Consider the following 22,734-nt stretch of genomic DNA (forward strand, 5'->3'; position numbering starts at 1 on the left):
GTCATCGACAGTACCGGAACCATGGAAGAATGCAAACATTATCCTCATTCACAAGAAAGGGGACTCTAAGGACCTTAAAAATTACAGACCAATCAGCTCACTGTCTGTTACGTATAAGGTATTTACTAAGGTAATCGCTAATAGAATCAGGACAACCTTAGACTGCAATCAAGCAAAGGATCAAGCAGGGTTTCGGAAACGGTACTCTCCTATCGATCATATCCATACCATCAATCAGGTGATAGAAAAATGCTCGGAATATAACCAGCCCTTATACATAGCATTCATTGATTACGAAAAAGCATTTGACTCAGTTGAAACCTCGGTGGTGATGCAGGCATTGCGAAATCAGGGGGTAGACGAGCCATACGTGAAAGTGCTGGAAGATAGATATAGATATACGGCTGCACAGCAACCATAGTTCTGCATAAGGAAAGTAACAAAATTCCCATAAAGAAAGGTGTTAGGCAAGGAGACACAGTCTCCCCAGTACTATTCACAGCTTGTTTAGAGGAAGTATTCAGAGACTTGGAATGGGAGCAGTTAGGGATAAGGGTAGATGGAGAATACCTCAGTAATCTGCGATTTGCTGATGACATTGCCTTGCTAAGCAACTCGGGGGATGAACTGCAAATAATGATTGATGACCTAGACAGGAAAAGTAGAAAGGTAGGGTAAGGTAGGGTAATGTGTAAGGTAGGGTAAGACTAAGGTAATGTTCAACAGCCTCGGGAAGGAACAGCAGTTTACATTAGGTAGCGAAATACTGGAAGTAGTAGGCGAATATGTCTACTTAGGACAGGTAGTAACCGCAGATCCGGGCCACGAAAAGGAAATAACAAGAAGAATACGATTGGGATGGAGCGCATTTGGCAAGCACTCGCAGATTATGACTAGCAGCTTACCGGTATCGCTCAAGAGGAAAGTATACAACAGTTGCATCTTGCCTGTACTCACCTATGGGGCTGAAACGTGGAGGCTAACCAAGAGAGTTCTACTTAAGTTGAGGACAACCAAGAGGGCTATGCAACGAAAAATGGTAGGGGTAACATTAAGAGATAGAAAGTGTGCAGAGTGGGTCAGAGAAACAACTCAAGTTACCGACATTCTAGTAGAAAAAATGGACATGGGCAGGACATGTGCGAAGAGAGGATAACCGATGGTCGCTGAGGGTAACAAACTGGATTCCATGGGAAGGAAAGCGTAGCAGGGGGCGGCAGAAAGTTAGGTGGGCGGATGAGATTAAGAAGTTCGCAGGGGTCAAGTGGATGCAGCTAGCACAGAACCGGGTTAAGTGGAGAAATATGGGAGAGGCCTTCGCCCTGCAGTGGGTATAATCAGGCTGATGATGATGATGATGTAGGGCAGGCTGGCCGTCAGGTGTCGCAGCCGTGGTTCCGTGCGGCACGAAGCGGTGAATGTCGTTGCTGATATGCGGTTCGCCTGTCAGCAGATAGCAGCGTGGTCCTGCGTAAAACAGCAATACTTTTCAGCGGACGTCCCAGTAGCCGCCGCTGCTGCCAATGAAGGGAGGGTTGCCCTTTGCCAGGGCTTATGTAGGGCAGGCTGGCCGTCAGGTGTCGCAGCCATGGTTCCGTGCGGAACGAAGCGGTGAATGTCGTTGCTGATATGCGGTTCGTCTGTCAGCAGATAGCAGCGTGGTCCTGCGTAAAACAGCAATACTTTTCAGCGGACGTCCCAGTAGCCGCCGCTGCTGCCAATGAAGGGAGGGTTGCTCTTTGCCAGGGCTTATGTAGGGCAGGCTGGCCGTCAGGTGTCGCAGCCGTGGTTCCGTGCGGCACAAAGCGGTGAATGTCGTTGCTGATATGCGGTTCGCCTGTCAGCAGATAGCAGCGTGGTCCTGCGTAAAACAGCAATACTTTTCAGCGGACGTCCCAGTAGCCGCCGCTGCTGCCAATGAAGGGAGGGTTGCTCTCTGCCAGGGCTTATGTAATGCAGGCTGGCCGTCAGGTGTCGCAGCCGTGGTTCCGTGCGGCACGAAGCGGTGAATGTCGTTGCTGATATGCGGTTCGCCTGTCAGCAGATAGCAGCGTGGTCCTGCGTAAAACAGCAATACCTTTCAGCGGACGTCCCAGTAGCCGCCGCTGCTGCCAATGAAGTCTTTGGACCTTTCTGATGATGTCGCACTTTTTTGTTATAACGAGATAAATTATAATCGAGGTTTTACAGTTGACTGAAAAGTAGTGCGAAGTACGAGGTACGGCTCTTATTTAGACAAATACAAAATTATTGTGGTTGAGTAAGTGCGGTACGATGACGAATATTTTGGTGCAATAAGATAGCATTTTGGCCTCCTTAACTACCTTGGGTTCCTCTACGCCAGTTTGCAACACTGGAGCCTACTGGGATTCAGAATTCTTGGCTATGACACCAAAAGCCTAGGTGTCACCTGTGTCGGGAAATTTGGGTGTTTGCTCGGGCATATGTGTGCAAAACAATTTTCGTTGGAAATGTGTTACATTGTGCGAGAAAGACAATGCTGGCAACGGGTAGACAACCTTCATGTTGCGATCTCGATGGGAACGACTTGTTTCTTGCTATAGATTTTGGCGGAATAGACCTTGTTCACTTTGTAGTGCATCAACTTCCTTGGCGTTTTTTCGTTTTTCATTTCAAATAGGCAAATCACTCTTTTTTAGCCGCGGTGCTCACTTTGCGTCTGAGTTCTCATTTGCCTCCTCTATTCACTCTGGCCCTGCAGGGTCGTGAAGGGACCCATGGGGATTCGTTCAGGAAGCTGCGCACACCTTCAATTTTTCTCTGTTTTACATTAGCTCTATAGGTGCGTGTCATTACTGTGTCTTTGTTTCCTATATCGTTGTATTGCTATTCCTATTTACATTCCACACATCAGCGCTAACTGTAAAGGCATGGCCTCATGCAGAAAAGAGATGTATTTCCCATGGAAGATTATTTGCCGCCTGTCACGTGATATGTTCCCCTGAGACGTACTATAGCGAACTCTTAAGAAGGAGATTGAGATCATACAGTACAATAGTATACGGTTTCGCCTGTGGAGATAATGTCAGTGATGTGTCTTGGAATCTATGTTGTTGGGACTGTTCAGTTTGGGGAACTGTGTGTGTGTGTGTGTGTGTGTGTGTGTGTGCGTGCGTGTATGTGCGTGCTTGCGTGCGTTATGCCGAATCTCCACCATAACCGAAGTCTATTCCATGTGTTGCGACCGCTTGTGTTGTGTATCGTTACTCTCTCAGTGTGTGGTCGTTTTGTGCGCTATAAATTTATACGAGTAATGTACATTATGTACCAACTTGCCCATAAAGAAGCTTTAATGTATTCCAAAAGCTGTGCAGTTTGGTGCTGGTAGTATAAGCTCTCCTGGAAAAGCCACCTAGCTGGCTACTCTATCTTGATGCGTGTTTGTGCTGTAATGTTGACATTTGTAATGGTAAGAAACTGCTTGGATATGGCGGGCTCGTACTACGAAGTCCGGTGATTTGAGGCATCAGCTGTTCGCATTCTCCTGTTTGAAACGATTTTCATGCCATAAAAAAAAAAAAAACCAAAGCAAACACCGCCTATTTCGCTATGGTATTTGGATGGTTGTGTGTGCCTCCCAGAATTTTGACGTTAGTGGTGGTTTCGGTATGGTGGGTTCGGTGGGTTCGCAATATTCAGCCTGGTGATTTGTGCCATGGCCTGCCCGGGTTAGTCCTTACTTCCAAGTTTTTATATGAAAAAAAAACAAACAAAAAAGAAGTTGGCGCAGAGTATTATTGGTGTTCTGGCGTGCACATCACGTTACCTTCCTTCTTTTCTTGTTATTCTCTTTGCTTCCTGTGCACGCCTTGTGATCACACACTAAAATCACACCACCCATGATCCAGGAAAGGCGCGCGATAACTTCAGGTGACCACGTGGTATGGCAATCCCAAGCAAATCAGACCTAATCACTGGTCGAAGTTGATGTAACAGTGTTTAGCGTTGCTAATTTTTCCGGCTTCTGCTTCAGTCAGACATTCCAGGGAACGCAAAAGTTCTTCAATTAGGATCTTGGTCTAGTCTAGTCGGTTAATGGCTTTCAAAAAGTTAACACAGTGCGAAGAAACCGGACGCAGGAAGAAGACGAGACGGGCTGCGCCATTCTCGTCTTATGTGTTGTCTTCTTCCTGTGTCCGGTTTCTTCGCGCGGTGTTAACTGCTTTGAAAGCAAAAGTCTTACCTGTATTGTTGTTCATTTGGTGTTATCACGTGTTACTGAGAATCAATTATCTTTCAAAGTTAACGGAGAATGTAAAATGTCTTTAATTATGCTCATTTGCCTAACCCTCTGGGGCTGGAGTCGATGCTAGACGGCTAAGACCCAGCGTGAACTTGGCTCAGCTTCAAGGTCAACATGACGGAGTGCAGTGGTCACCAGGTTTGTACCTGGAGCGCTTGAGTTATCGCTCTAGAATGTGCTTCCTTTCGCGCGAACCAAACGCCTCCGGCGAGTGACGTTATGGAGAACATTCTTCCCCATCGGAAGGACTGCGAGAGATTATTGCAATGGCTCATCTCCAACAGTGCCCTTCTTCGCTATCGGAGTGCAAGTAAATAGCTTTATTTTCCTTTGTGTGTGTGTGTCAGCTCACGCAGCTCCTCGGAGTGGTGGGCGGCTACATGGGCTTCTGGATGGAGCTCTCCACGCTCAAGGTGCTCTGGCGGCTGGTCATGGCGCTGCAGGTGAGAAAGCCGGAAAACGCTCTATGCGCAACATAATCAAGCTTTGGCGCAGGGCGAGGCAGGGCTGCGAAAGTTTATTTTCTCAAAGATATACGGTAGGCTGTGTGCGAAAGCTGCATTGCTGCAATAATCCAGGAGGGCATGCCAAGTGACAAGCATTTTGGGATTAAGTGATTCGGCCAAACGGTTTTCAATATTTTATTTTATTTTGTGGCAGGCCATGTATTGCACAATATTCTCTAAAAATTATGATGATTTTATTTTCAATTACAGCGCATTTGAAGGCTAAAGGGAAGTAACCTTTGGAGGCGATAAATTCTCAAACGGTTGCAAAATCAGGCTTAGCTTTAGAATATAAATAAAAGCAGACCTTTTCCCTCTTCTTCCAGTTTTTTATTTCGGTTTAAAAACGCCACAGTGATTAGGTTATAAATCATGAACAATGTTGTATTAAGCCGGCATGTAAAAAAAAACTGTACTGGTATTATGTTTGTGCTTTGAAAAAAATTGTGGAAAAGATTTGTGAGAAATATTTTTCTAGAGAGCAGTTAATTTAACGTAGGTGTTTATTGGAAATGAGGAATGCTGTCACCCTATTATCACAAGGTCTCATTTTGATTCGAAATCACTTTTACGCTCACCACTACGGATAGAGAATCCGCTCCGATCTTGTTTGTACCCTCGCTCTGATTGGCTAAGGTGCTCGTGAGGCCGTCACCACATAGCCTCGCACGGTTAATTGAAACTAGGTCTGATATAGCGACTCCAACGAGCGAGTCTCCCCAATGGGTCTTCAAGTTCGCCGGCCAACAAACTATTATGACCAATGGCTGGCCATGATCTCTGAACTCTGAATCTCTGACCATGGTCTCTAGCACCCTTGCCACTTTACGACCCTTTCCTTGTCCTTAGCCCGCTGGACGTATCTGAGTACCTAAAAGACTACCAGCTGAAAGGCATTTGCGCGATCTCCATAGATATAAAGGATCTCTACTATTCCTTGCAGTATGTGGTGTGGTCAATGAAACTATAGGGACCTACACAGCTGTCAAAATGTAAAACAGTTGCAGAACTAATGTTTCCTCCTTTCTTAAGCCGATGCCCTATTTGAAATCAACCTATGTCAGTTACAGACAGATATACCTTATGTACTGAAGCACACCAGAGGGATCTAAGTTTTCAGGTTTGACGAGGATTTTTTTTTAACTTTTCGAAAGCAGTCCACTGAACCATTCTCAGCTACCTGAAATATTTTTGAAACAGTTTCTGAGAATAAAACCTCTCCAGTTAACCAGGGACGTACCCAATGTCAGCCAAACCTTCTCCAAGACCACGTTTGCTTGGAATTGGTAGGGACAATGGGAAAAGATTAGTTAAATATACCGATGCCGCCGATAGTCGAAATGCGGTACACGTGGCAAGTAGCTGTTTGCCTTGCCCTTTTGCGACCATTGCCGATTCGCGGGTATTTCCAGTGCTTCCCTGTGTTCAGTTTTCTAGCTTTCCCGAGAAGGGGCTTGTTTTCTGGAGTTAAGTGATCGTTGATTTAGATTGATATTGCATGTTCTAGATCAGACAGAGAAATGCTTTCGGTTCTTAAGCGGGGCTTTTAAGCCTTAGACATGAAGTCTCCATTTTTCTCACGGCAGAAATACTTAAAAATGTTTGAATTCACTTTTCTTTTTGTTGGAACGCGGTGTGTTACTTCAAGATTAGCACTCGAAATAGGGCAATCAACTTTCTCTCCGGCACACTGGAGAACTGCTACACAGTTCTCACCCCGTTTTTGTGGCATACCTTTTACTTCCACATTATTAATCCTTGAGTATTGTTCAAGTTGCGAGACACGTTTCGCAAGCTCCTGGTTATTGCTAACCAGGCTTTTTCAGTTGTTATTTTCAAGTGCATCTTCTTTTGCCTTTATTGTTTCGTAAAGGCTATGAAACAAGGTGTGACTAGCGTGCATCTTCTCAATTTCATTTTTCAGCAAAGTAACATACTCTGCAAGTTCGGCGTTTGTAGGCATACTGATAAGAACATAAACCAAGCAGTGATTCGGCAGAGGAAGTGCAATTAAAAGATGGCTGAGGCAATAAATTCTACCAACCGGTGAAATGACAGAAGATAGAAAAAAAGTTGCACTGCCGCGATCCCTGCTGCCAGGTGAAGATTACCTCGGTTTACTGCTGGTTATGTAGGCTGGCAGGTCGAGGACGCTGGAGGGGATGGCTGTGACGTCTGTAGATAATCCAGATCGACATGTGGAACTTCGTGCGTCCGTCTTGAGCGATACGGACCGTCGACGGCACGTCAACTACTGGGCTTTTTTGAGCTTAACTTGCGCAGACGTGTGAAATGACAGAAGACAGTCAGACAAACAGTTGCATTGCTGCGATCCCTGCTGCAGAGCCGCTGTAATATGTTGGGTCTTCAAAACCACCTGGGACGGAAAGTTATATTTGCTTGGGATCGGCTTGCTAGTTTTCCTATTGAGGGGGGAAAGTTTGCACCCTGTAGGTTTGTGTCCATATCAGCCATTATTGCCGGCGAAAAATTTCAGACAAAGTTCGTCGTATTACTTCATGCAACACATGATGTCATATTAGGTAGTGAAGTTTTACGTCAATGTGGGGCTGCACTTGACTGCGGTACTGGTGAAGTTTTTCCTCGCCGCAATATGCTTGCTGCCCTTGTTAACCATTCAACCGATCACCGCGACGAAGCATTCATTATGACGCTGGACCTCAGTCTCCGGCTGGTTATTATAACCAGCCAGAGCCGCAATGTTTTTTCTAGTTCGCTCTTCTCACAAACTCGTTCGCGCTTCCTATTTGCTGGTTGAACCAGACTTCCAAAACGCCACGAAGAATGTTCTGGTGTCGAGGGCTCTTGTTGCGCCAGATGAAGGAACAGCACGCGTGTGGAAGTGAACACATCAAATTAACTTGTTTTATTCCCATCTGGCGGGAAACGGGCTAGCTTTGATGCATATTACGCTGTGAGCATCTCTTCTCTGTCGGTGGGCACGCCTGAGGCGTTTGACTTCGCTCAGCCAGCCACTCATCCTTCGCAGCCAGTTTTTCGTCTCAAACATAAGTTACCACAGTTAACACTGGTACTACACCGCCCGTCTAACAGAAACCTTATCGTGTGTCCGCAGAAGAGCGTAAAGTAATGAATGAACAAGTACGCGACATGCTGCAGAAAGGCGTCCTTCCGAATGTACCTAGTCCGTGGGCTGAACCTCTTATACTGGTGCACAAGGATAATTCATGACGTCTTTTCGTCGATTACTGTCAATTAAATGCCGTCACGAAGAAAGACTTCTTCCTTTTTCCACGTATAGACGACGCCGTGGATTGAACCTAGAAATGCGGCGTAACGTACACAAACACGTGAATATAAACACAACATTGTGGTGAACGGCAAACTATGTACTATGCAGCACCAACTCGCCCCTCAAGCTGTTATTTCCTGGATTGACTTCAGTTTGCCTTGTACATCATGTCACTTGACCTACAGTCGGGATACCCATGCATCCGTCGGACCCAGAGAAGACACCATTTTTCACACCAGACGTTCTGCACGAATTTAATGTGATGTCTTTTCTATTATGCAATGACCCAGCTACATTTGAGGGGTTCATGGACACTACCTTGCGTGCGTTTAAATGGGAGGTTTGCATGTGTTCCCTTAATGACATAATTATTTACAGCAAGGCCTTTCATGAGCTTAAGGAAAAATTATGTGTTGTGCTCGCCTGCATTGTGCAATCTGGGTTGGTACTGAACTCCAAAAAGTGTCATTCTTGTTCTCGGATTTTTCGCTTATCAAGATGGCATACGGCCCGACCCACAGAAAGCTGCCGTGCGCGAGTTTCCACAACCCCTTACTCTGAAACAGCTGCGAAGTTTCTAGGCCTGTGTTCCTACTTCCGTAGGTTGATCCAAGTATTCGCTGAGCTCGCCTGTCCCTTGACTTCTCTGCTTCACAAAGACACTCCATTTATATGGTCGTCTGCATGTGACTCTGCCTGCCAACAGCTGAAGTATTTGTTAGCATCTGGGCCTGTTCGGCGCCACCTTGACCTAGCGGCGCCTATCGAAGTCCATACGTATGCCAGCGGCATCGGCGTCGGTGCGTTCTTTGTCCATCTCCATAACGGCCTTCATCACGTTGTTGCCTATGCGAGGCGTACTTTGATCGAAGCGGAAGGGAAGTTTACAGTAACGAAGTTGGAGTGCCTGGCGGTCCTTTTTGCGGCCCAAAAGTTTTAACCATAACTACATGGGCGATAGTGTCACCGGTCACCACTCTTTGTGTTGGCTTGCTGGCCTGCGCGATCTATTCGGCTCGTTGGGCCTTGCGCCTCCAGGAATATGACTTCACTCTCTTATATATAAAGAACGCGGACGCCGGCGCGCTGACTAGGACTGTGTGCTACCCTCCCCTCTACCAGATACAGCGAGAAGCGACGACGACCCCCATGACGATTTATCTCCCCTCTGCATGGAGTTTCCCTGTATTGAGACAACTGAGCTTGATCAGCGGAGAGACCTGCTCTTCAACAATTATTCGACCAAACCCGCACATCTGCACCTGAGAATTCACTCGTCGTTCATAAAAGCTTGCTTTTTGAAGAGAACTATTCAGTTGAGGGTGCCCGCTTGGTTTTGATCGTCCCTGCAAGCCTTCATGGCGCTTTCCTTTACCATACTACCGAACACGTCAATGATTGTACTGGCCCAGATTATACAAGGCTGCGCGGTAGTAAGTTGGAAGCTGCGTTCAGTGCTCATGGTTAATGTCGCAATACTCCACCAGTAGGACTGCTGCATCCGATCAGACCGCCGCATCACCCACTTCAGAAAATTGGCATCGCCATGCCTGGTCCGCTCCCCTAGTCAGCAACCGGCCATCACTGGATTACTGTATACACCAACTACTGCACACGATACGCAGAGACCACTGCTCTCATTTGTGCCAAAGCAGGAGACGTCTCCACCTTTTTGCTACGCTTCGTTATTCTTCGCCACGGCGCCCCTCGAGTTATCATCGATGACCGTGGTCGTCAATTCACTGCCGATGTTGTCAAATAGTTACTCCGACTATGTCACTGTTATTATCGGCAGTCTGCACGCTATCCTCCACACACTAATGGCCTAAAAGAGCGCATTAATCGCACCTTGACGGACATGTTGGTGATGTAAATTGACACTGACAATAAGAACTGGGACACTGAGCTGCCTTCTATCACGCGTACTATACTGCGCAGCACGAGACCACCGGGTATTCTTTGTTCTTTCTCCTCTAGGTACGCTCTCCACGCCCCTTTCTCGACACAATTATACCATTTTACATCCATCCATTTATATCCGTTTTGGAGAGTCTATGTCGTGCAGAGGAAGCGCGCCGTCTTGCTCGCCTGAGAACCCTTGGGACACAAGGTCACTCTAAGGCACGCTACCATGACGGCCGCATCGCAGTCACGTATTCTGCCGGTGACTACTTGTGGCCCTGGACCGCTCTGCGCTAGCGTGGCTACTACCAGGAATTTCTCTGCACGTACTCTGATACCTTCGTCATTCGCGAGCGTCTCAGTGATGTAAATTACGGTATTTTCAAAGTTACTTCGAGTCATTGCCGGTACCTCAAGACCCAGATCGGCCGCCCAAAACCTTGCCGTCGGCCTGCTAAATAGTGTGGGTGCTCGAGGACGAGCATTGACTGAACCAGGAAAGTGATACGTAGCGCTCACAAGTAGTGCGATGAATATGGACTGGTGCAAGAGCGGAGACACGCGGGCTGAAAAGTTGACTGTTCTCTGATCGTCCCGCGACGTCCCCAAACCCTGCAAATAAACTAGTTTTGTCAACCGCTACTTCGTAACATTATTTTGTGCATTTTACGTTTCAGTTGCTCATTGCAACTTATTTTCATGAGGTCCCAACAGCTGTTTTGTATCATGAGACCTTTCGACATATATGCTTTTATCTATGTTTAGATAACGTAATAAGCTTTCAACTTCAACGTAATATCAGGTGGTTTCTGCGCAACATGCTCTAGATATCTTTCGCATGTTCATGTAGACGACCGTTAATCAGCGTTTTGCCTCACCTATGTAAAAATGCTCGCATTATATCAGGATTTCGTTAACATAACCAACACAACAACCCATAAACTTCTTCTAGAGCTCCTTCTCGCAGCCTTTTTCTTGCTTCCGAACTGGTTTACTCGTTCGCACAATCCGCTTAGGTTACTTTGGGACAAAAAAAAATTACACGGGTTCAACGCTGCTGCATCAAGTGGGGAGCAAAGTTCTTGGCGGCGGATGACCGAGCTTTGCATCGCACACCACTAGCGTTCCGTTGAACGCATCAAATATTACCGGCGTTTTAGGTGGTGGTTGTAAAGGCGTTTATTGTTCTAAATATGGGGAGCACTTAATCTCCGTCATTAAGGGTATGACGCGATAGCGTAGGCTAACAGCCCCGCTTAACCCAAGCTGTATTAACCTGCCTTAGTGGCCTATAGGGGTAACGTGATTGCCAGGGTCCTGGCAGGCTGGTTCTGACATAACCGTCGTATGTGAAACAACAGACCCAAGTTGACAGCTCCTGCCATGGTGCCACGCTGATAGCTTGAAAACCTACAATACAGCAGCTTTCTCTGCAACAACCAACCTTATGCTTGTTTTGCTCACAATTGATTGAAGGCGGTATAAAATTTGCGGACTTATAGGATGTACGCTATTTTCTTTTTTTTTTCGGGTTGGGCTACATTCGAGCGGTCGTTTTTTTTTTTTACAATCTATATTCAGCCCGCAATGAATCCGCAGTACTTGATAGAATACTCTTGGGCATTCTCCTGCAGGCAGTCCATTTACATGTGCGTGGAAACTGGCTTTCGTTTGATACAAGCACGGCCATGGCATTGCGGATATTATATATGCTTTGGCGATACCGCACTTAACACCCTTAGAATGAGCCGTATGGAAAGGTAGAAGGTGCTCGCTCGACAACGGCGAGTATATAGAGCCCACATGGTCGTTAGAAACTTTTGGTTTTATGCCTTAAGGGGCCACTGTCCAGGGAAGGACTTTTTAAGCAAAGGAGCCCAGTACTTTAATCAGGTACCGGAGATAGTCCGTGCAAAATGTTACGGCGATACGCGCGCCGCAAAGCAGCAAAAATACAAATTAAAGCTCTCTCATCCTCCCCGTCGGGAAACCAGCTTCCCCGTTCTCTACAAGCCGCAAGGCTGACGTCGGAGTCGAGAACGACATCCATCGGTCCGTCTCGCTGTCGGACGGGTGAAGGATGGGCCCGCTTTTCCCTCGCCACAGCCGGACTGAATGCCGCGGAGCGCGCTTCCTCGCCCGTTATTCTTTTTTTTTTCGCGCATGCCGACCATCACACCCAACCTCCTGCCAAACACGGAGGAGGAAGGGGAATTTATCTTGCGGAGGCTAGACGACCGGGCAGGAGAGTGAAAAACGTTTGCGAGGAATGGGAGGAGAGAAATACGACAGAATCGGGTGATTGCGGCGGCTGTAACTGCGTTACTAATCTCTATTCAAACACATTTTGTGGCCTTGCGTTCTAGGGGCGAAGTCTCACATACACCGGGGAAGCAAATATTTTCGATTGGAGGTAGGACAGTGGTCCTTTAAAACATGAGTCTAAACTAGGCAGTGAACTGCAGGTTATAAGAGAGTAAAGTTTTTTACAGAACACGTCAGAAACCTTGGCAGCAGAACGCTGAGCGTCCTCAGTGCGACGTAAAAATAAAAAACAAAATAAAGATATCGACATATCTCATTACTTTACAGCAATTGCGTCATTGAGCTTACTTAGAAGACGTCTTTCGTAAGAAGCGAAAAGTAGCTCACTTAATACAGAGGCAATGCTAGACTCAATAGAGACTCCTTGTTTTTGTATGAACACCCATTCTATATGCGTTCTGCTATTTGGTTACCCAAAGCGGTCAATGCCGAGGCTGTTTTTCCTTGTCGCGCAGATCTGATACAAGGAATAGTACAGGTCCTTCACATCGACTGAAAAAGCGCTTACGCGAGGTGGCCATTTGCTCTCACTCTAGTCTCAAATAGCGTGGGGCCTCCTGATGAAGAATAGGTCGCCCACTGTGCCTGTAATTCATTTCTTTTATATCGGTCAGCATTCAGACTTTTCATGCCTAAGCTCCTCTGTTGTATGTGTCACGCTTCTGGCCGCAACCTGATGCCTAGCCTATCTTCTGACGGTTTGGATCAAACGCTCCTGTCTACCGTCGGACGTACCCCATTTATTCTGGGGACTCAAATCATTTCAGGCCATCACGCCAAGTGAATGTGCCAGATTATGCAATCCGAGGAAAGCCATATTCTACACCCAGTGTCTAAGCATCGCTTTCAGACGCCAGATACCTCCAGGAATGGGGCCAACTCTCAACTCTGTAACCTTGCTGCTGTAGCGCCCTCGGATTGCGTCGGGTAGTCATTTAATGAAACAAATAAATAATAAAAACTTTTGACATGACCTACATTTGGCGGCCAATGCAGGAAATTTTCTGTGCTGTCAGAGTTTTCTTTGGCGTTCACTCTAAAGAATACCTCCAGCTGCACTCCAACAGGAAGTTGTTGTGTAGGGCAACGCCATGTTCTCCCGAATGTTAAAAGCCTGCTCATGTTTAGGGAGTTTTGTGAACCTTCGCGAATTGACAAAACGCAGGTACTTTCACTTCTCCGGATAGTTGCGAAAATGGCGACCAGGGATGGCGCCAGCAGGATCATCACAAAAGGCCTGGAGTCGCTATCCAAGGCGTCGAGAAAGGAAGCACATGCTGCCTCACAGCCACAGCTGACAAGGATGAAAACATCAAGCGGCTTCAGTGCGACAAGGAGTTCTGCATCAATGTGTCTAATAACCTCTACACATGAAAAGCGCAAAGAATCAGTCTATTACAACTTACTAGAAGTGATCTCCGTGAAACCTTCGAAACTGCAAGACAAAGCTTTTGTGCAAACTGGACTGCTGAGGCTAGCTTCATCGGTCAAGGTGACGAACAGCCTATCAATATCCTTCAGTGTCAAGATAAAGACCTTTCCGTGCAGTCGTGTCCGAAGGAAAGAGGAATCTGGCAGACGTGCTTTTCTCGCCTCTAAGTGATGGACCCATTCCTCATCAGGAGGCTGATTCACACTTCCTTCGTAATGAAAGCCCACCTTGTGCAAGCGCTTTCTCAGCCGATGTGAATGACCTGTACTTTTCTCTGCCTCACAGCTATGTGGCCAAGAAAGTCAGCGTCTGCATTGACCACTTTTAGGTAATTAAGTTCTGTAACGCTTATGGAACAGATGTAAGTAGGTTTTTAGAATTGCAGAATTTTTATTTACAGTCTATCTTTGTCACTCTACGCAACAATTGGTTTAACCAAAAACAAACAACCACACAAACAAGGAGTCTATATTGGATATAGCATTGCTTCTCTATTATGTGACCCACTTTTCGCTTCTTATGAGAGGCCGTCCAGCAGGTCTCGGCAGCTCTAGAGAGGCAGCGACCGAGCGAAACCGAGGAGAGGGGGGGCAGCACCCCCAAGAAGGGGGCGGCGGCCCTCTCGAACCCGCGGAAGTAGCGAGGGACGTAACAAGACCTCAAGGAGCACAACGCACGAGACTGACGTAGTGGCCGCGTCACGGTAAAAGCTTATCCTCCCTGCTTGGAGGGAGCCTAACCGATTCTGCAGGCATTTTAAATAAAAGTTGTTCTCTCTCTCTCTCTCTCTCTTATGAGAGGCGTCTTCGACCCAAGCTCAAATACGCGATCGTAGTAAGATGGAATACGCGTCTTCTGTATGGGATCTTAATATCAGGTCTCATATCTTAGAATCTGCCAGAATCGCTCAGATTGTTATATTTTGAATAACTACTCCCGTTATTCTAGTGTCACGCTCGTGAAAAGAACCCACATCTCCCAGATCTTTCCGTGCGGCGTCATTTTTCTAGACTTTCCACATTCCACAAAATATGAAACACAAATGAATCTGAACTAAGTCTTTTCGCTGCTCCGATTTATTTATCATCCCGCATTGATCATCGTTTGAAAGTTAATATTCCAAATTGCAGGAATAACCAGTATTTCTACTCTTTCTTCCCGAGACTAGCTCAGACTGGAACCACCTGCCTGCCTGAATCGTCTTCATTTCTGAACCCTGAGCATTCAAATCTGCGCTTCTTCATCGCCTATGTTGAAAATTCTCCGTATTTTTAATTTTGTATAAAGTAGTTACCCCTCCTATATGTAACCCCTCAGCGGCCTTGATAGTAACCAAATAAATAATGAAGCACTTTGATGCATATTATAGTTTTACATCGCACTGATGACGTCCAATAATCTGCTGGAGAGATTTTTCACGGGTTCTTAGTCTAACTTCAGTTCAGTTCAGCTCAGTCGTTCAGTCGTGTCCGACTCTTCGTGACCCTATGAACCATGTCACGCCACGCTTTCCGGTCTCTCACTATTTTCCTAACATCACATAACTTCATCTGCAGTGTCTCGAGGATGCCATCTAACCATCGCGTTCGCTGCCTACCCCTTCTCCGGCGACCCTCAACCATTCGCAACATCAAATCTTTCTCCAGCGACTCCTCTCTTCTCATCAGATGACATAAGTAGCTGAGCTTTAACTTTAGAATTTGACCCTCCAATGAGCAGTCAGGGTTTATGGTCGACAATATCGACTGATTTGATCTTCTGGCAGTCCAAGGAACTCTCAAGAGTCTTCGCCAACACCACAATTCAAACGCGTCAATTCTTTGGCGGTCAGCCTTCTTCACAGTCCAACTCTCGTATCCATCCATCACAACTGGAAAGACCATAGCACGAGTTATACGGATCTTGGTTGGCAGACTAATGTCTCTGCTCTTTACTAGGTGGTCAAGGCTAACCATGGCTCTGTTTCCCAGAAGCAGGCGTCTCCTAATTTCAATGCTGCAGTCTCCTTCCGGAGTAATCTTGGAGCCCTAGAAGAGAAAATCTGTCACAGCTTCCACTTCTTGTCCCTTGATGCTCCAGGGCTTGATAGGGCAAGGCGCCATGGTCCTTGTCTTTTTAATGTTCAGTTTAAGCCCAAATGTCTCACTCTCTTCTTGTACGCGCATCAAAAGTCTTTTGAGTTCCATTTCACTTTCTGCCATTAAAGTGGTATCATCCGCATATCTAAGGTTGTTGATACGTTTTCCAGCAATCTTCACTCCAGCTGAACACTCGTCCAGACCGGCCTTCCTCATGATGCACTCTGCATATAGGTTAAATAGGCAGGGCGACAGTACGCAGCCTTGCCTCGCTCCTTTCTCAATCGGAAACCAATCAGTCAGACCATGCCCAGTTCTGACTGTGGCCTCTTGTCCTTCATACAGGTGCCTGAGGAGACAGATGAGGTGCATTGGAACGCCCATCTCTTGGAGAGCTTGCCACAATCTGCTGTGATCTACGCAGTCAAACGCTTTCGCATAATCAATAAAGCAGAAGTAGATGGGTTTCTGGAACTCTTTTGCTTTTTCCGTGATCCAGCGAAGGTTGGCAATTTGGTCTCTAATTCCTCTGCCCTTGCGAAACCCCGCTTGCACGTTCGGAAGCTCCCGATCCACATACTGCTGCAGCCTACCTTGGAGGATTTTCAACATCACCTTGCTAGCATGCGAAATAAGCGCGATCGTGCGGTAGTTGGAACAATCTTTGGCACTGCCTTTCTTTGGAATGGGGATGTAAACTGACATCCTCCAATCATGTGGCCACTGCAGGGTTGTCCAAATCTTCTGACATAATGTACGCAGAATGTTAACTGCGTCATGGTTGAGGTTTTGAAGCAACTCAGCTGGAATGCCATCAATTCCGCTAGCTTTGTTCTTAGCAAGGCTGGCTAAGGCCCATTCAACTTCACTCTTCAGGATGCCCGGCTGGAGATCAGTAATCACAACCGTCTTATGTTGGGTTTGCAAATTCGGGTCCTTCTTGTACAGTTCTGTGTATTCCTGCCACCTCTTCTTTATTTGTGAGGCTTCAGTGAGGTCCTTGCCACATTTGTCCTTTATCACGCCCAGCTTAGCACAGAAGCTTCCTTTGATATCTTTGATTGTCTTATACAGAGTTCTTGTGTTCCTTAATTGGCTGTTGTCCTCAACTGCTTGGCACTGCATGTTCAAGAAGGCGTTCTTATCTCTCCTTGCTATTTTCTGAAAATCTAACTTAATGTTCTGCAATTCCCTACTGAGCTTCCTACTGACAATAGGCTCAGATATTCAGGAACACAGGTCCTAATTCCTAACGGTCATGTTTGTTGAGTATACTAGCCGCGGACAGAGAAGATCCTTTCGGCTTTCTGGACGCCTCAGTCAAAGATTGTTAAGCGCGCACGGTATTGTCAAGGCATATGTAAAATCCGCACTGAAAAGGTCATTTACGAATAAAACGAAAGCTGATTGCCAAGGGTGGAAGCTTGGGTTAGTCGGTAACAGTGATCCATGACATGAGTGTGTAGCGCAAAAGGACCAAAGACACAGAAAGGATACACAACCTTTCTTTCATTCGGAAGTTAGCGCCTGTGCTGTGTGCATCTTCTGTGTATTTCGTACTTTTGTGCTACACACTCATGTAATGGATCAATAGTTGCGAAGCACAGGTGCATATGCAATAGTATTTGCAGCAGGATTGCCAAGCGTATTGTGTCAGGTGTTGCCGAGTCCTTCCTTTCCGAATGTAGAATGCAAAAGAACAAGGGCTCCGATGCCGGCCAGCCAGAGAAAAAGAAAATAAGGTGCATTCTGTACCATACGTTTTGCACACGCTTAAAAATTCTGTGCAAAGGAAGCGCCAGCTTCTTTTTGTCGGCCAAAAATAAATGGAGTGTGCACACGAGTGAACCGGATTTGAGGCAATAAAACAGGCTACCAGAATAAGCACCAGAACAGTGTTCACTGCTGTATTAGTATTGTTTATATGATACCGACGTGATGCGGCTGTATCACGTCGCAACAAGTCGGAAAATGTTGTTGCAGCATTGCTCATCACGAAAATGAAAATTTTGTTGCTGCATTGGTGAGGCGTCCCGCCTCACCAATGTAACAACAGCATTTGCATTTTAGCGTCTTGTATACAGCGGTGAAGCGGGACACCTCACTGATGTAAACAAGACGCGAAAATGCAAATCATACCGAAAGCAGGTCACGCAGAAGCCATCTAACATTTCATAGCTCACAGTGGGAGAGTTATGAAGGGCATCTCAATCAGACCGCAATCATTGCCCGTTGTATAGATGATACCTGGAGGCTCACTTTCGAGGGGCACTAAGGCTAGAGGACATGTGCACCGCGACCTAGTCGATAGCTCACTTCCCAAAGGAATGCGGGTGTCTGAAAGGCACAGTATACTGTCTGAGATGAATATAAAGATATTGGCATAATCTGGTAGACACTACCGATTGGTGGAAGTAATTATTGCAGAAATCGTGGTTTAGAAACGAGATTTTACATAATTTGAACAAGTCACGTTTAGGCAGATGGTGGCCCACGCTTTTTCCTCCAGCTGCAACTACCATGTTAGGTGCCTGTAGCGGGTGAAGGAAATATTCTACGTTTCATGATCATGCTAAAGTGTCGTAAACAAAGTTATTTTTGCTCATACTGCCTAAACGCTTGCTGCTTTTATCTCTTTAAATAAAGTGCAGAGAATTTGAATCATTATTCTTCCTTGATCCACATTTCGAAATCCTTTCACGAGACTCTCGTAAAAGGATTTCGAAAGGATTTCCACTCTCCGATTTCGGAAATCGGAGAGTGGAGAGCGGGGCCAGTAGGTACATATTGGTAAAGACTAAAACCAGCGGTAGGACGCAGACAGAGAGAGATACACAGGACAACGCTAGACTGACAACTAAGTTTGTTGCTAAGAAATTCACATTCCTATATACCGTTCAGCGAAGAAGCAACGCATGAACACATGGCATGAGAAATCATTTATAATGTTAATCAAGAGGAAAATGAAATGCCCGTCAAATCATGCTATCTATGTGCAAGAGTTGAAATTCTTTATCGCACAAGATCACAGACGTGTCAGTGACAGCATTGTCATCCTTTTTCATATGACATGCTTCCAGAACTTCACGTTTACTCGGTTTTACCCCACCCCGGAATGATAGTGTCCTTAAGCAACAGCCTGCATTTATGCTTGGGACAATGTTTTGGCAAATTCCCCCCTCATCGGAAATTACAGATCTTTCATGCTCACGAAGTCGGGCATTTAAGCGCCGACCCGTCTGTCCAACATACATATTCCCGACTGATAATGTAATAAAATACGCAACTTGCTTTGCACAGGGAACGAACTGCCTCGTGGTTAACGTCGCACTGTGAATTTTCCTCATTACCAATTTGCCTGCAAAAACAATCCCGTTTATGTGGGTCGGGAAAAACCACTTGAATACCTTGGCGATTGGCGACCTTTTTATGTTCTGTGAAAGTGTGTGCACATAAGTCGTGACCTCAATCTTTCTTTTTTTTCCCTTTACCTGCCGGCCTCAGTTGCTCCGGCTTTGATTTTTATTTGCCTTGATGCGGTACATGTTAAGCATGTGAATGAATGTCTACAGAAGGCGGCCGCAAGGTAGAAACCGTCAGAGGGGCCTCCTGTGAATAAGTACAACAGTGAAAGCACAAATAGACAGCAAAACAAGATAAGTGCACAAAGAGGACCTGAATCATAAAACAATTTTTTTTTTCAAAATGCAAGGAATGTATGAACAAAAGTCAGTATAAGCAGAAGTGCAATTTTGCGAAATGATAACAAAGTAGCCATGAATCATTGTCAAGAAATGACAAAGGAGAGAATGAAATGTTATCATTAATAAAGAAAAAAATTCAATGTAAAATAACATGAAGACAACTTTATCATAAAAGGGCATAAAACTTTCAGATACTAATCACCAGCTGCAAAAATAAAATAAAAGAAAGAAAAAAGAAAAGGATAATGTTCACAGTGCTAATGCAGTTAGTAAAAAGTTCAATGATTGATGAAATGAGCGTTATGTGCGTAGTGATTTCAAGTGCGTGGGTAATGAATTCCAGATGAGTATCGCTGGAAAAATAATAACTGCTTACTGTAATTGGAAGAAGTACGTCGTTATGTTCTGAAATCTTGTTATATTTGTATTTGACAAGAGAAGGACGTCGAAGCAATCTAATTTGAGTTCATTACTACGAACGCGATATATAAGCAGGGATAAATTAGCCTTAAGTTGAAGGTCGAGAGGAAGAATGTTTAGATTAACATATCTTTGTAAAGTGGTCGATCTGAATTGGGCAAAAGTGATTATACGGATGGCTTGATTTTGCAAATGACGAAGGCACAAAGGCGAGTGTTGTATTTCCCCACGATGATAAGCAGTAAATGAGAAGGCTATGTATAAAGGAATAATAAAGTGAGCAAAGAACATGCAGCTGAAAATAATGACATGTTCTAATTAATACACGAATTCGAAACGCAATTTTAGAAGTTAAATATCTAGTGTACGCGTCGAACTTTAAGTTAGTGTCAAGAACAATTCCAAGAAATGTGGCAGTATCTGATGTATAAATAACTTGAGTATTAAAGTGGAGCTGTGGAGGTATGTATATTTTTTGTTGTTAGAATGAAAAAAACCATGAATATAGTTTTCTGAGGATTATTGTGAAGTAAATTTTTCTCACACCACAATCCAATATGATGAAGAACTTCACCTAAGTTAGATGCAAGGTTAGAAATATCAATATCGCTGGTAAATATTGCCACGTCTCTATAGAACGCCAAGAAGTGTCTAAGATAAGAAGGTTTTAATAATCGACTGGAACGAGTCTTGCGCTCAAGCTTCCTCTTTCTTCTTCCAGGCTTGCGCTTTGTTCCCAGTCGTGATCTTTTGCATCCTCTTCTATGCGGCATTTGCCCCCCTCCTCAGGAAGCATCGTCCCGATGAGAACAAAAGGTCATCCCGAGTGATACGGCTTCATACGTACGACGTGGACGACGTCTGCTTGTTGCTGGCGTCGCTTTCATGTCGACACCTCGTCTGGCACCACCTCATAAGTGACGTCGGTTAAACGTCGCTGAACAACATAGGGTCCGAAGTATCGTCGCAAAAGTATTTCAGAAAGTCCACGGCGGCGGATAGGCGTCCAGACCCACACTGTCGCCAGGATCGTACATTACATGTCGGTGTCTATGATTGTAGCATCGTGCATCATGCTCCTGCTGATTTTTGATCCGCACACGCGCTAGTTGGCGAGCTTCCTCTGCACGCTGATCGAATTCCTCGGCGTCCTGATCGAGATCATCGGTGTCGGCATTCAGGAGCGACATTGCATCCAGCATAGTTGTTACTGGTCGCCCGTGAAGGAGGCTGAATGATGTCATGCGAGTGGTGTCTTGGCGTGCCGTATTGTAGGCGAACGCGACGTAGGGAAGTATTTTGTCCCAATTCTTATGGTTCACGTCGACATACATAGCATGTCTGCGAGGGTCTTATTGAGGCGTTCCGTCAACCCATTGGTTTGAGGGTGATAGGCTGTAGTTTTACGGTGACTGGTACTACTGAGGCGAAGAACGGTCTCCAAAAGTTCGGCCGTAAATGCAGTTCCTCCGTCAGTTATAATAAGTGCCGGAGCGCCATGCCTCAGGACAATGTTCTCAACGAAGAACCTAGATGCTTCGGCAGTGGTACCCCTTGGCAGAGCCTTGGTCTTCGCGTACGGCTCAGATAATCGGTGGCGACAATTATCCATTTATTCCCGGCTGTAGACGTCCGAAATGGTCCCAGGAGGTCCATGCCAATTTGCTTAAAAGGTGTTGTTGGCACTTTAAGAGGGTGGAGTAGGCCGGCTGGTTTTATAGGGGGTGATTTACGGCGCTGGCAGTCTGTGTACGTACGTACATAGTGTTTCACTGTCGCCGGTAGTTTTGGCCAGTAGTATCCGTGCTATACTCTAGCCAACGTGCGGGTGTAGCCTAGGTGACCAGCAGTTGGCTCGTCGTGGCACGCTTGCGAAACTTCAGTGCGGAGAGCCGATGGGACGACGAGTAGATGACTGTTTCCCCCAGGACAGAAGTTCTTCTTGTAAAATACGTTATTGCTAATAAGAAATGAATTGATTCCTCGGGCGAAACTCTTAGGCACAACTGTAGTTCGCTTCTCCAAGAAATAAATAAGAAGGATCAGTTCCTGGTCCTCTCGCTGCTGTTGGGAAAGCGTTGCGTCATCTATGACACCTAAAAACGTAGTGTTTTCATCAGTCATAGTGGAAGGTTCGACCGGCGCTCGCGAAAGGCAGTCTGCATCCGTGTGCTTCTTTCCAGAGTTGTATATTACTGCCATGTCGAATTCTCGTAATCGAAGACTCCAACGCGCGAGTCTCCATGAAGGGTCTTTTAAGTTCGTCAGCCAACAGAGAGAGTGATGGTCGCTGACGACTTGAAAAGGGCGAGCGTACAAATAAGGGCGGAACTTCATAACCCCCCATGCCACTGCGAGGCATTCTTTTTTGGTTGCCGAGTAGTTCGCTTCTGCTTTAGATAGGGTCCTGCTGGCGTAAGCAATTACTTTTTCCACACCATCCTGGCGCTGCACCAACACAGCCCCTAAGCCCACGTTGCTGGCATCTGTATGAAGCAGTGTAGGGGCGTCGTCATCAAAGTGCGCCAGGACAGGTGGTGTCCGTAGACGCCTCCGAAGCTCATTGAAAGCTTGTTGCTCTTCTTCACCCCAGCGAAAGACAGCGTTGTCACGCGTCAGTGAGGTTAATGGCCAGGCAATTCGTGAGAAGCCAGGAATAAACCGACGGTAATAGGCGCAAAGACCCAGGAAGCGCCGCAATGTCTTTTTGTCCGTAGGTGTTGGGAACTTGGCGACGGCGACTGCGGAGAGCTTTTCAGGATCAGACCGGACACCTTCTTGGCTAACGACGTGACCTAAGAACTGAAGCTCTTCGTAACCGAAGGGGCA

The 22,734-nt window shown here is 46.1% G+C and overlaps 1 protein-coding gene across 1 annotated transcript in view; it reads left to right on the plus strand.

Annotated features, from left to right (window-relative positions):
• LOC146194326 (uncharacterized) overlaps positions 1-22,734 on the plus strand; it is a 441,606-nt gene that overhangs the window by 250,914 nt on the left and 167,958 nt on the right. The window contains exon 11 of the mRNA XM_084596527.1: positions 4,612-4,707. Coding sequence (XP_084452653.1) covers positions 4,612-4,707 — 96 coding nt within the window. The remainder of the gene's footprint in view (positions 1-4,611; positions 4,708-22,734) is intronic.

The sequence above is a fragment of the Amblyomma maculatum genome, chromosome 3 (genome assembly GCF_055883805.1).
Source record: "Amblyomma maculatum isolate TAMU_Amacu chromosome 3, ASM5588380v1, whole genome shotgun sequence".
NCBI lineage: Eukaryota > Metazoa > Arthropoda > Arachnida > Ixodida > Ixodidae > Amblyomma > Amblyomma maculatum.